Source organism: Papaver somniferum, chromosome 1 (genome assembly GCF_003573695.1).
Source record: "Papaver somniferum cultivar HN1 chromosome 1, ASM357369v1, whole genome shotgun sequence".
Taxonomy (NCBI): domain Eukaryota; kingdom Viridiplantae; phylum Streptophyta; class Magnoliopsida; order Ranunculales; family Papaveraceae; genus Papaver; species Papaver somniferum.
The window spans coordinates 30,438,096-30,452,509 of record NC_039358.1 but is presented as its reverse complement, the minus strand read 5'-3'; the positions used below and the strand labels follow the sequence as shown (position 1 = coordinate 30,452,509).

General features: G+C 37.6%; 1 protein-coding gene across 2 annotated transcripts; it reads left to right on the top strand.

Moving 5' to 3' along the window:
• Nucleotides 1-9,855: 9,855 nt before the first annotated feature.
• On the top strand, nt 9,856-12,889 carry LOC113282280 (probable methyltransferase PMT18). Of its 2 annotated transcripts, none has more exons than XM_026531274.1 (6): nt 9,856-10,220; nt 10,397-11,112; nt 11,198-11,408; nt 11,513-11,810; nt 11,906-12,373; nt 12,480-12,889. In XM_026531274.1, the coding sequence occupies exons 2-6, from the start codon at nt 10,405-10,407 to the stop codon at nt 12,685-12,687; spliced, it is 1,893 nt and encodes a 630-aa protein (XP_026387059.1). In that variant the 5' UTR covers nt 9,856-10,220; nt 10,397-10,404; the 3' UTR covers nt 12,688-12,889. The 2 variants fall into 2 exon arrangements, with proteins under 2 accessions (XP_026387059.1, XP_026387054.1); XM_026531269.1 differs by having other exon boundaries at nt 9,857-10,220; nt 10,400-11,112.
• Nucleotides 12,890-14,414: the final 1,525 nt, after the last annotated feature.

The window sequence follows — 14,414 nt, the reverse complement described above, 5'->3', positions numbered from 1 at the left end:
GCTTGAAAAATCAAATGTTGTGGTGGACCATCAAGTTCTTCACAGTGGTTTCTGAGAAGAGTAGTCTGTTGTGCTTTCCTCATTTTGATAGCAAATTCTTCAGCTCCAATTTTATCAGTGTAATAATGAAGTAATGGTGGTATGTTTGGGCTAGTTGGGGGTGTGATGGTTTTTTTGGATGATAGGGGAGAATTGGGTGTGGATGGGAACTTGTTTAGAGGGATGGAAGTGTATTGTTTGACTGGAGTTCTTTGGGAGTTGTCTTCTTCTTCAGTGCATAATGGTCCAGGGTGATCAAGAATTCTGCAGATTTTGCAGAAAGCAATACCAGTGAGAGCATAAGCTAGCTCAAGCCAGTGAGATGTAGATTCGTCTTCATAAGCACCAATGCCATATTTTAGAGGTTGGGTAACATCCACAGTGATCTGCACTTCTAGATTCTTATCATCCTCATCTCTTCCATAAGGTTTCTTAGATCCTTGGTGAATACCAGCTGGAGCAATCATGTTTTTTATGTCTGGGATAATGTGAGTTGGGATTCTCTTAATCAAAGCCCAAACGCAGACTTTATAGAAATTGGCTTTATCAATGAAGTCTGGTCCTGAGGATGGGACTTCAGTTAAAACAATGAGCATGTTAAAAATTCCTCTTGTTCCTCCTTTTCTGAAAATTTGTAGTCTTCAATGCTAGTCAGCCTGATTTGGTAGTAATTTCTTCGTTTCTTCCAGAGAGAGACTTCAGCATTCATTTGTAATTCCCAGTTGGTATTGATGAATCTTGTTATTTCTCTTGTTTCATAGGATATGTTGCTGCAGAATCTTCCAATGAAAACCCATTTCCAATCAATCTTCTTCTTTGGTAGAATGTTATCTTTGTTGATGAAGACTTTGGGGAAGAGGTCTGCTGGTATTTTTAGTGAGTAGTTCATTTGTTTCACTAGGTTGTTTATATTTTATGTATTCTTAGTTCCTGAAGAGGAGGCCATGGGAGTATGGGTGTTGGATTTTTTATGGGGGAAGTTGTGAAAGGAGTAGAGGTGAAGGAGGATTTCAAGGCTTAGATTTGGATTGTCTTTTTGTTTCACTTTAATTTGAAATTTGAAACGTACGTTGTCAGTCTGCTTGAAGTACATACTATTTGTTTGATATAGTTGTTCAGGGGTTGTATGAGAGTGCCAAGATAAGTTAGAGCTGTGATGTTCAGACCAGGCATAAGACCAAGGATAAGACCATGGTTTCCAGCTAAGAGATTCCTTCACATGGCTGAGTTTGAAGTTTCCTTGGACTATTAGCAATCTGAAGGAGCAGAAGCTGTAAGCATGAGCAAAGCCAAGAAAATATCCATAATACTTGATGATCGAAATTTGCATATACCAGTACCTAGAAGAGTTGATCCATGTGATAACTGTGTATTCTATGTTCTGATAGTGATATAGGCTTTGTACTTTATCTTGAGAGATCATGATTATTTTGATAGTGAATGTGTATTCTAAGGTAGATGTGTACTCTAAGCTGGTATAGTGACCTGTGTGTTTTGGTTTGGGTAACATCCACCTAGTAATTTTTTGGGTTAGTTGAGGGAGCGGGTGGTTGTGTTTGATGATGTGTCGGTTGTGATAGGAGGTCAACCTTTGGTACATAATGCAGACGATTGGAAGACATATGTACTTTAAGATTCTTGTAATTTTGGACTGCAGTGTGGCATTGACAAAATATGTGAGGGTTATGTGGGTTTCCTGTTGTATGACAGTGATGTGTGCATAACTGTTACGTATATAATCAGAAACTTTTTTGTCTCTCATTGAGTGGGTTCTACTAGTGGGATTCAAAGTGAAAACGATGATAATAGAAATATGTAACACGTCATTTACCTTGCTTAACTCAGTAGCTGGGTTAACACCATACCTGTAATGTGTGTGTCTACAAACCTTTGTCTTGAGAAGTGAGTGTGGTTCGCTGGAGGAGTGGTACATGTAATGTGCGCATTTGCTAACCTTTATTTTGAGTATATAGTGTGATCAGGTTTTGATAATGCTGGCACTGCAATTTGGTAGTTGGGGTAGATTCCAAAATTCATTAATGGAATCAGATATGAGAGTGAACTTGAGAGAGTGATTGTGGATATTTTCTTCTTCTAATTTTCTTGGGTTGGGCTCCCAGATACAGACCCAATAGGATTTTCAAATTCATTTGAAGGTGGTGGGTCATAAAATGGATTCAAATCCGAACTGGAGATAGACCGATTTGAATATTTGCTTTTCGAATCGTTTCCAGGTGTCTGCAGTCGCCCACGCATGACCAATAAGCGGAGATTGCGTTTGATAGGTCTTTGCATGCATAGCGTAGGCACGATCTTTTTTAAAATCTGAAATTTCTGATCTCGAAGAGTGCACACGGGTGGATAGGATGTATCAACTTTTGATCTTCTCATCCAGTATTTCTTAGAGGAAATTAGCAGTTCTATTTTCCAATTCCATAACTCTGTACTTTCCTTCATCCAATATCGCAGTACCCAATTTAGCAGTACCCAATTTAGACCCCAACAATTATCCCTATGACGAAGCGAGAGTATACTGAGAATTTGTGTCAGACTGAACATCCGGCTATGTCGACTAATCAGGGGGCTAGTAATGAGGCAAGATGCAAGAGGATCAAGTATAGCATGCATGAGAAGCAGGTAATGATGTTTGATAGACTTGTGGTAGTTTTTGATTTTTGGGTATTGATATTTATATTTGTACTTGTATTTTGGTTTATCGTTGAATTCAGTGTTGAAGTTGATCTGGAAATCTCTAATTTCCGGTATTTGCAGATAGTGGAGGTAAGCAGTGATGAGGATACAGAGTTGGATGATCAAGCAGATGTTGAATGCAGAGAGGGTGACCAGAGAGAGGAGCCTGTTGTGCATGATCAATCCAAATCTCAGGTGTTTAGTTCCCAGTTGCCCCAACTTCAAGCAGCAAAGGAGGGGTGGGTAATTTGGGCTGTTCACCCTGACAAAGGTCAATTCGTGGTCAAAGAAGGCATTAACCTTGTAGGGTAGGAGCACATTGTGAGTGGTGGTGCCAGCCAGGGATTCTTCTCTGCACAAGTTTCCGATATACACAAGCTCAAGATATGAGAGAATGAGCGTCTTGCCCATCCACAAGACACTGTAGTCTTCCCCAATTTGCTTATGCTTGCTCCCAAGATGCGTCGGATGGCGGAATATGCAGTTAATCTTGCCTTGTTCGGTCCCGGAGAGGTAACTGCTTCTTCTGATATGCCTGATGATGTGATTTTGCCTGTGCCTATTCCCAGGGGAAATTACTCTGCGACAAGGCCGAAGGCTACCCCATATCAAGACTGGGTTGGTAGTGAAGCTGCAGCAGGAGATAATTTTTGGGTAGCCTTGTCCTTCCAGATGGAGTGAGTGGATTCGTGTGAAGGTTTGGCTTGCCGTTTTTTGTAGTTGATGGTTTTGTACGAACATTTAGAAGTACTGTTATTGTGTTTGTTTAATTTGGGCATGTATCTGGTAGTGTTTTGGTTGCTGTTTATGTGACTAAAGGTATTTTGACTAGTGATGGTTGTTTTATCACAGTTATAAATAAGGTTTATTTTGATGTGTGTGGTAGGATTTTGATTTTGAATGGTTCTAATATGATATTGGGTACTGAGTTGGGTATTGTGGTTTGAAGTTACCTCAAAGGATGTGTTGGTTAGTATTTGGATAAAGGCATGGGATTGATTTAGAATAGGAATATCTTTATCATGGCTGACATTTGAGTTTTGCCAACTAATAACAGTTATCTCGTTGGAATCAAGAGAGTAGAGAGTTATAGCATTATTTGAATGTAAGATAGCATAGGGAAGAAAATCTTTCAAGCTTACCAGAATCTATAAGAAATTGGGTAGCAGTCTTGTCTCATACTTGCTCCATTGAGAAGACAAGCTTTCAAGCTTAGATTTGCAGAGCATTAAGTATCTTCATGGCCAATTTGAGTCGAGAGCTGACTGAGTATCCATATTTTGTAGAATGTTGAGAACTTCCAGCAGACATGTTTCAATAAGTGAAGACCTTATCTGCATCATTGAAAGGATATTGGGTGATTTGTGAGTTTGAGGCGACTTGATTTCAGGTGATTCTTTGGTGATTGTGAGGCTGTGATTGTTAATTGAGTGATTTTGATCAATGCAGTTGCATTGATCGTTTGAATTGAGTGATTTGAGAATCATTTGAAGCACCGGCTAGTACATCAGGCTAACTTCAGGCTAAAAATGACCGTTATTGGACCGTTAGGAGGATAAGACAAAGAGAGATCAGGGGAGAAAGCCGGTGTAAGAGGAGAAAATCAGGTTAGGAGAGAGGAGAGAGGGTGGAGCATTTTTTTTGTAATTTTCAAGATTGTTGGTTGATACCGAAATTATGCCTATGAATCTATCTATGTAAGACGGTTATACTAAGGGAGCTTATTAGATTACTGCCTCCATGGACTAACTGGACTGCAATCCTACCAAAGAAGTTCACTAGTCTCTGCAATCATATAAGCTCTCATCATGTATATACTTGATTTGAAAGGACTGAACGTAATAATCTAAAGAGTTTGTAATGGCTTAAAACTAAGGAGAGTATTGAAGAGAATAAATTACCCACATTTAAGGGATCTTCAAATTTTGCATCACATCACTTCGAAAAGAATAATAATTTTACATAATATTAGCTGTCATCCGCGTGACAACAGGACTCTTACCACACTCTTGATAACCCTAATGGACCGGAGGGGAGTAAACGCCAGCGTTTGTCAATAATGACCGTAAAAATTGGCAATTTTCTTTCATAAAAATATTTAGTAAAAATTGTCTCCTTCAAATAATGCCCGTAGAAAAGGTCAACGACTAAACAAAAATTTTTGTTTTGTTTTTGAAAGTTGTTAATAGTAAATTGTGGATAAAGGTTAATTTAGTCCTACTCAAAATTTGAATCTAATATGAACTACAATTATCCATGGATATTGTATTCCGGGCTACAAATATATACCATCTTAACGAAGGGTTTCTAAAAGAGAGAGGAGTCAAACTTGGGTTCCTCAGATATTTCTACGTTTCCAAATATATATCAGGAGTCGTTGTTACTTAACTAAAGGTATACCTGTTAGAGCATAGCTCGGTCAACCTCGCATGCGTTGTTATCTTAAGCATGTTTGTCAATGTTAGTGATCAAAACTATAAGTCTTGATTTCTAGTCTATTATAGCTAAGTCTCGCACTAGGTTAGAAGGTGTAGTTGAGCTCAAGTACTTCATGGCGATTCATCAGACAAGAAGAAGAACTACTCAAAAAACCGGTGGAACTTCTCGACAAAAAGGTATGTGAAGGCTTGAACTCATCTGTCACTCCAAAGTCTATCTACTCTATCTCCTACTTCTTGAGACAAAAGTCGTATGCTATATATATATAGACTATGATCATACACATTACATTTCTAGCTGAGTATATCTCGAAATGTATGTTGGTAAAGCGTTTCTCTTCGACCATAGTTTTCTTTACCTAGTGACGAAAGTCATGAATGTTTCAATCACTTTGAAAATTGCTTTGACGAGAAATAGTGTAACAATTATATAACGTCCTCTAAGAATGTTTCAATGATTGGAATAAGAGTTTAGATTACACAATCATGATATCCTTGAACCGTAGTTGTCCAACTTTGTTGATCAAGATAAAGCGGTAGGATTGTGGAATTGGCTTGACAAGTCCGCGAACTCAGTCCGCGAACTGAAGGAAGTTCTCATCCCGAGAATTTATGCTGGGATTTCCAATATAACTCGTTTGCTGATAAGTCCGCGAACTGGCGGAAGTTCTCGACCGAGAATTTCTGCTGAGTTTGGAAAACTCCACCGATTGTACTTAAGTCCGCGAACTTGTTTTTGAACTTAAGTGGTTATAATCTAAAGATGAATTCTGAACATAGATATTATATTATCAAGGAATACTTTATGCAAACCGTGGCTACAATGTCCATGAACCGATTCAATCGAATCGAATCATCTTTGTTTCAATTGTGTCTTGTGAAGTTACATAAGATCTCATAGCAATTGAACGACTCTTTAACTAGTTCACGTGAGCCATTTGAACTAGTTATGGTGAAGAAGAAAATGGTTGGTATGAAACACTCATATGGTTAACCTTTGGTTACTGTATTGAACCAACATACGCGTACTCGTTTGGGCATGGTTTTCACAAAACCATTAAACGTGTATGGTATTGTGTATGACAAGCTAAAGATTTCGATCTAACGGTTGAGAGATATTATCTTGAATCTAAATCAGGTTTTCATTTAATGGTGAATATGGTTTGCATAGTAACTAAGTCAAAACCCTGATTTGAAGACTATATATATGGGAATCTAGCAATGGGAAAAACTAATGCCCACACGTCTTGTGTGATACTAATGCGCTCGCTAGAGTCGATCTCCATTAACTCTTGAGTTTCTTCTCTAAACTCGAGTTAACGACTTAAAGACTTCATTAGGATTGTGAAGCCAGACCGATACTACTTTATCGTAGTTGTGTGATTTGATCTTGCATCTTCTATCGTACGAGTACAATCTTTGATTGGCTTGAGATCGTGAGATTTCTCCGATGGGCAAGATAAAATAATCACAAACATCTTCGTCTCTCTGTTTGTGATTCCTTGACAAACCTCATGTGTAGTCAGGAAGGATTGTTGAGTAGGTGATTGATTAATCTAGGTTGTTCTTCGGAAATATAAGTCTGGATTATCAATTGGTTTCTGATTCGCCTAGATTGTTAAATCAAAAGCCGAAACGTTTTTAGAGTTTATCTGTGGGAGACAGATTTATGCTCTTCGATAGACTTTTCTGTGGCAGACAGATTTGTTTATGTTAAGCCTGCGATTGTGTTCGTAGCAACTCTTAGTTGTGGGTGAGATCATCTAAGGGAATCAAGTGCGCAGTATCCTGCTGGGATCAGAGGCGTAGGAGCATAACTATATCTTATATCAGTGGGAGATTGATAGGGGTTCAACTGTAGGCCAGTCCGAAGTTAGTTCGTAGTAGGCTAGTGTCTGTAGAGGCTTAATACAATGTGTGTTCAATCTGGACTAGGTTCCGGGGTTTGTTTACATTTGCGGTTTCCTCGTTAACAAAATCTTTGGTGTCTGTGTTATTTCAATTTCCGCATTATATTGTTTTATCTTTATAATTGAAATAATACAGGTTGTGTGTTTGATCTAATCAATTGGAAATCCAACATTTGGTTGTTGATTGATATTGATTAATCCTTGGACATTGGTCTTTGGTACCGTCCAAGTTTATCTCTCTTCAATCGAGACTCGCAGTTTTCTTGAGTAAGATTAAATCGAGAGATAGAGATATTATCTCCTTGAGATACATATTATCTAGATTGAGTCTGACTGTCTAGTTGATTCTCTAGCAAAGTATTTCAGAATTAGTCCATACAGATTGCTAAGCGAAATATTGGGCGGTGTTGTTAGACCCCCGCTTTTTCAATACCCACTAACTAAAACAAATTCATCTCCCATAAATAACTTTTCCACTTCACCAAAGCCTCGACAGCTTTACCAAAATGCACCATCAAAGAGAACCCAAAGCCAATTACTTATCTTCTTTCCGGTCTTCCATATGAACCATCATTTGTGGCACACCCAAAAATTTTGGGGCATACATATGGATGACCCTAACTAGTGTGGGGTGATAAGGGGTATCTAATGAGTGGTTAAGTTACTTAGATACCCTTGATTAACTAATTTTTTTTTAATTAGTTTTTTTTTAATTTAAAACTTTTTTTTGATTTTTTTTAAAAAAAAAACTTCATGAATTTTTTTTACGACCATTACAGAGCAAAGTTCGGCTAATAATAAAATAAAAAATCATCCGAACTTCTCTTTTTTTTTCATCCTAAAAGTGTCGATGAACAGTTCGGCTGATAATTAAGCACGACGATGTTAGCCGAACTTCACTTTATGAAGAATAATACTAAGTTCGGATCCTATTTTTTTTATCGAATCTGCCAAACCTAGGTATATTTTCAAAAAACACAAGTTCGGCTGACATAGTACCAGCCGGAGTATGTTTTGAAAAAACTTAGGTTCATCGTACCACTTGTCAGCCAAACTTATGTTCGTAAATAAAAAATATTTAACATAAAAAATAAATAAAAAAAAAGTGAAAAATTATATTTAAAAAATAAAAATATTTTTTTTTTTAAGAAATTAATTTTTTTATTTTAATTTAAAAAATAGTTAAAAAATATAAACAATGATGGCATTTTTTCCATTATAAAAATGGCTAGATAAGGGGCATACACTATTTTTTGGGTATGCCCCAAATGATGATTCTTCCATATACTCTTATATTACGTAAAGTTCGGTTAGATCAAAAGTGCATGCAGTTTGCGAATCAATCGAACTTTGTACACCAAAGTTCGGTTAGTTGAGAACCAACCGAACATAACACTGTAACTCCTAGAAATTATTAGAGAGTTCGGTAACCTGCGTGTTTGGAACAAGTAACCGAACTACACTTTCAGATGAGTTCGGTTACTTGTTCATCTCACGGGGCAACCGAACTATAGCTTCAGATGAGTTCGGTTACTTTTTCTTCATATAAAGTAACCGAACTACAGCTTCAGATGAGTTCGGTTACTTGTTTTTCATATAAAGTAACCGAACTGTTCAAAATCCAATTCAAATCCGGATCATTTTGAAGATTAACAAATATTCTTAGAGAGGATGGAGATGAAGAATCAGATGAGTTTTCATCATTTGAACACTCAAACTTAGTGAATTGGAATTTTTTTTTTATTTTCCATGTTTTTCTCCTTTATCTTCTCTAACTCTACTCTCTCAATAATTCTACTCAACTAATAATAAACCCATCTTTTAATTTAATCTCACTAATTGTTTTTTAACTAAATCATTCACTAATCATAACTTAAAATTAATTAAGAGGGTAGATTAGGTATTAAATAAATAACTAGATATGGGGTGACCTAGAATTACTTTAATGCCTTTACCCAAAATAAAACCATGGTCCCCAAGAAAACCATGGTCCCAAAAAAATTGTTCCTTTTCTTCTCTCAACTGAATATAATAGCAGGCCCAAGATTGTATAGCCCAAGATAGAGTTTTGATTCATATCCACGTTCTAGCTCACGGCTGAACTGGTACTCCTACTGTATCTATTCTTCCCCAAACCCTCACCCCCCGCCCGGGCTTGCACTTAAATCCATTCAGCTCGCGCCACCACCACCATTACCACCGCCACTTTGTTCCGCGTAAACCCCTAAACTCCCTTAAACCTTGTTGATTCCTCATAACTTCACTTTCATTCTCTCTATCACTCGACAACAAACCTCTCAATTTCTTTTCCAGACTACCGTCAACTTCAATTCACCACTTCCATCTCCATGAAAATCAATCTCATTACCAATAACCTTCTTCTGATCATCATCCTTAACTCTTTAAACTCTTCCCAATTTCAAGCTCACCATTCACCAGACGGTATTTCCGCCAAACACATCTCAAATGGGCAAGTCCAAGAGGAAACCATGTCAACAACAGGATAATTGTGACGTTACAACAGAACGGGAGGAAAATGGGTGACAACAAATTCTCGGGCTTTGCCAAAGGCACAAAGTAGAGATCGAGGATACTATTTTCTGATACCGACACTACTAGATATAAGATGAATGAATTAGTGGTTGAGTCACCACTACTACTTTTGTAATTAATTAAATCAAATAAAGATTAGTGACATGACAGCAATAATAACCAACAAAAAAAAAAAAAAAAAAAACTTGTTCATAAAAGTATGGAGCTTTTCAAGGCTAGTCAGACTCCTGGTAATACTCATCATCCCTTCTGACCTCTTCATCTTCATCTTCTCATTCTTCTCATCTCCATGTTTATTTTAGTCTCCAATCAAATTACACTTATTTCCTTTTCCTCTCTTCCTTAGAGACAGACAAAATTACAAACAAACAAGAAGAAATTCACCATTTTTTTTTTTATCATGTGACACAATTTTGTATCCAACAACTTAAATTTACTCTTGTCATCTTCTTCTTCATGGAGTGTCGTTTCTTTTGTTATTTTCTTCAAAAGTTCATCTCGGGCTGTGAAAGGTGATAACGAATACGTTGGCAGCTTACACTTTTTTTATCACAGACGGACAAGAACGAACAGAGACAGATAAATTGAGGTGAATTTTCTTTTTCGTATTCTGTAGATTTTTACTGTGTTTTATAATGGCTCTATATATGATTTTTCATGTGATTCACTTGATAAGACTGGTTAAGATTTTCTCACTGTTGAGTTTGAGGTGAATTCTGCAATGGGTTCTTTTTATTAATGTATGTTCATTTGATATATTGATTGAAGATTTAATGGCGAAAGATTATAGTGGTGGATCTCCCAAGCATCACCATTTGGAACAAAAACGAAAACGCTTAACATGGATTCTAGGTGTTAGTGGCCTTTGTGTTCTATTCTACGTTCTGGGAGCTTGGCAAAACACAAACACCACTGTAACCGATAAATCCGAGCTCTCCAATAAAGCTGGATGTGATGTTACGAATCCGACAGCAACGAAATCTCAAACCAGCGTGCTTCCGTCGTCGACATCTTCATCTGCATCTCTGGATTTCGAAGCTCATCACATGATTGGTATCAATGAAACAAGTACATCAATTCAAAAAATTCCAGCTTGTGAGATGTCGTACAGTGAGTACACTCCGTGTCAACACGCACCGAGGTCGAGAAAGTTTGATAGGGCAATGTTGAAATACAGAGAGCGACATTGTCCTACTAAAGAGGAGCTTTTGCTTTGCTTGATACCTCCACCGCCGAAGTATAAGAACCCTTTCAAATGGCCACAGAGTAGGGATTATGCTTGGTTTGATAATATCCCTCATAAGGAGCTTAGTATTGAGAAGGCAGTTCAGAACTGGGTTCAAGTTGAAGGTGACCGGTTGCGGTTCCCGGGAGGAGGCACTATGTTCCCGCGCGGAGCTGATGCTTATATCGATGACATTAACGAACTCATTCCTCTGACAAAAGGGAAAATCAGGACTGCAATCGATACGGGTTGTGGAGTAAGTATATTTTTACATTTCAACTGTTATGTTCATCCATTTTCGGAAGTGCTAAATTTTTTTACGTTGTTGTTGTGAAATGAAGGTTGCAAGTTGGGGTGCATATTTACTTAAGAGGGACATTTTGACAATGTCATTTGCACCAAGAGATACACATGAGGCGCAGGTTCAATTCGCGCTGGAACGGGGAGTTCCAGCTATGATAGGTATCATGGCCACACAGCGACTCCCTTACCCAGCAAGAGCTTTCGATATGGCTCACTGCTCACGTTGCTTGATCCCTTGGCACCAATACGGTAATGCATTCTCTGACCGCCGTTGCGAAAAACATGTACTTAAAGAACCTATAGCTTTTAGACTCGACTGACATGGACATTTTTGATTTTCTTATGATTACCAGATGGAATGTATCTGATTGAAGTGGACAGAGTTTTGAGACCCGGCGGTTACTGGATTCTTTCTGGTCCACCGATCAATTGGAAGAAATACTGGAGAGGTTGGGAGAGAACACAAGAAGATCTTAAACAAGAACAAGATTCAATTGAGGATGTTGTCAAGCGTCTTTGCTGGAAGAAGGTCGTAGAGAAGGGTGATCTCTCCATTTACCAGAAACCACTCAACCACATTGAGTGTGTAAAGAGCAGGAAGACGTTTAAAACACCACATATATGCAAGGCAGACGCCGCGGATAATGGCTGGTAATATATTACTTGGACATCTCTCAAAGCTCTCTTCATTAGCTTACAAAGTTGATTCTCTCTGACCCCATTTTTATGTGTCTTAAATCTGCAAGGTACACAAATATGGAGAAATGCATAACACCACTACCAGAGGTAAGCAGTTCAGATGAAGTTGCTGGCGGGGCAGTTGAGAAATGGCCTGAACGTGCATTTGCGCTTCCTCCAAGAATCAGTAGCGGCTCAATTCCAGGAATCAATGCTGAGAAGTTCCGGGAAGATAATGAGCTGTGGAAGGACCGCGTGTCACATTACAAGAGAATTATGAGTCCACTAGCTCAAGGCCGATACCGGAACATAATGGACATGAATGCTTACCTTGGTGGATTTGCAGCTGCTGTGATGAAATATCCAGTGTGGGTCATGAATGTGGTTCCTTCAAATTCAAATCACGATACTCTCGGTGTTATTTACGAGCGAGGATTCATTGGAACGTACCAGGATTGGTGTGAGGCTTTCTCAACATACCCAAGAACTTATGATCTCATCCATGCTGCTGGTGTTTTCAGCATCTACCAGGACAGGTAACAAATACCAAATTCCAGTCTTCCGAACCGGAAATCATTATGACATGCAACTGCAAAACTGCTAATGATGAATGTTTGCTTCTTGGTGAATGAATTTTTGCAGGTGCGACATAACATACATTCTGCTGGAGATGGACAGGATATTAAGGCCAGAAGGATCAGTGATATTCAGGGATACAGTAGAAGTGCTAGTGAAGATACAAAGCATAACGGAGGGAATGAGATGGAAGAGTCAGATTATGGATCATGAGAGTGGACCTTTCAACCCTGAGAAAATTCTTGTCGCAGTCAAGACTTACTGGACTGGTTGAGCTTTCAAAGAGCTATTACTACTCAAATGCCTTGTAAACTAGGAGATTTCTGTTCTTTTTTCAGCTTACAAGGCAGATAAAGAGTTTGAGTAATAGCTCTTTCAGATTTTTGTTTTTGGTTTTCGATCTTTTTTTATGTCATCGTTGAGATCCTGTGATTATTGGGTTTCACTTATATGCAATTGTTTGGATTTATTCCTTAGTAGGCGTGCAATGAATTAGTTTTTCTTGTGCAGTATTCAAATGCATCCTTAGTAGTCCTGCAATGTAGTTCTTTTTACAATTGTGTTGCAGTTCTGCATCAATATGTGCAACATAAGAAATAACAAAAGTGAGGTATTACCCAAAAAAGAGAATACAGCAAACAAAAGAAGGAAAGAAAAAAAAAAACAGATTAGGAATGAGATGTAGGCTCAGCAAGTCCCCGAGCACGTTCAATATGCAAAGGCTTCTTGTCAGACCGCAACTGAAGAGGAGAACATATATACAACATTAATGGATGATGCAGCCATGTAAGCAACGAGCATACCAAGCACATTGTAGCCAACTGAGCCTATGCATAGTTGACTGTGATTCGAGAGAGAACATCAGCTGCGGGAGACTTCACAAAAAAAAAAAAAAAAACAAAAAAAAGGTGGAGAATCCCCATACCTCTCGCATGCTAAGCGAGCGCTCTACCATCTGAGCTACATCCCCTCAGTTGAGGAGCAGGTCTGGAAAAGAAACAAAAGTTCGAGAATGCCCAACCATTGGAGAAAAAGAAAGAGGCAAGCCCCAATCCAGCGAGATTATCATTTCAGATTACATGAGTTGATTCACAAAAGAAAATATGCCTGTTTTTGGCTGCCAGAGGAAAAAGATAACCAGACAATAAAGATAAGGTAATCCAAGAAAACACTTAAAGATTAAGAGCCACCGGGAAGGAATTAGACCTTAGTAGGGGCGTAGACAAAAAGTAACATTCAAGGGCCATCAAATGTTAATTTAAGTTATTTAGCGGCAGGATAAGCGCATAAGTTTATTTAATCAATACTGAAAGCTTGAGAACAAAACTAAACTAGCTTAGATGGGTATTGATGTGAGCTTTGTAAAAGCATTTTTCCGATGTGCGTTAGCCATGTAAAAAAGAAGAATACAGTTGAAAATTTAGTAAAATATAAATTAAAGTTAAATCTAATTAAAACTAACAAAATAGTAATTTGGTAAAATATAAATTAAAGTTAAAACTAAATAAAACTAACAAAATAGTAATTTGGTAAAATATAAACTAAAATTTAAGCTAATTAAAACTAACAAAATAGTTTCTCATTGCCTTGTATCAATACTAACGATATAGTAGTAGTTTGGTAATGAAAAAAATTTCTTAAAGAATAAAATAAAAAATAAAAAAACCTTCCCAGGTTAGAGCCTAGAACACTTATTTGAGGCATGTTATAAAATGACATTAATGGTCGTTAGGAAGCAATTTTCCAAAACCCTTTATCTAACTATTTTTTTACTATCTATTTTATCCCTGATTAATTAGTATTAATTAATTATTTTAGTGTTAGTTAACCTTGTTAAATATGAGATCAACTAATTTAAATCGAACTCCAAAACATCAAACAAGTGTAATTTTTTGATTTGTTTTTCGAAAAACAAACCAGAATCGGTTTACTTCCATGCACTCCTAAAGCGATTCTAGGTTGGTGTTTTGAAATTTACGAAGGATATACAAAATCGGTACA

What these genes read in the sequence shown, in the direction of transcription:
- LOC113282280 (XM_026531274.1), top strand. Translation starts at nt 10,405, where the DNA reads ATGGCGAAAGATTATAGTGGTGGATCTCCCAAGCATCACCATTTGGAA. An exon ending in CAATCGATACGGGTTGTGGA is followed by an intron (nt 11,113 to 11,197) that starts GTAAGTATATTT and finishes TGTGAAATGAAG; the next exon opens with GTTGCAAGTTGGGGTGCATA. An exon ending in GATCCCTTGGCACCAATACG is followed by an intron (nt 11,409 to 11,512) that starts GTAATGCATTCT and finishes TATGATTACCAG; the next exon opens with ATGGAATGTATCTGATTGAA.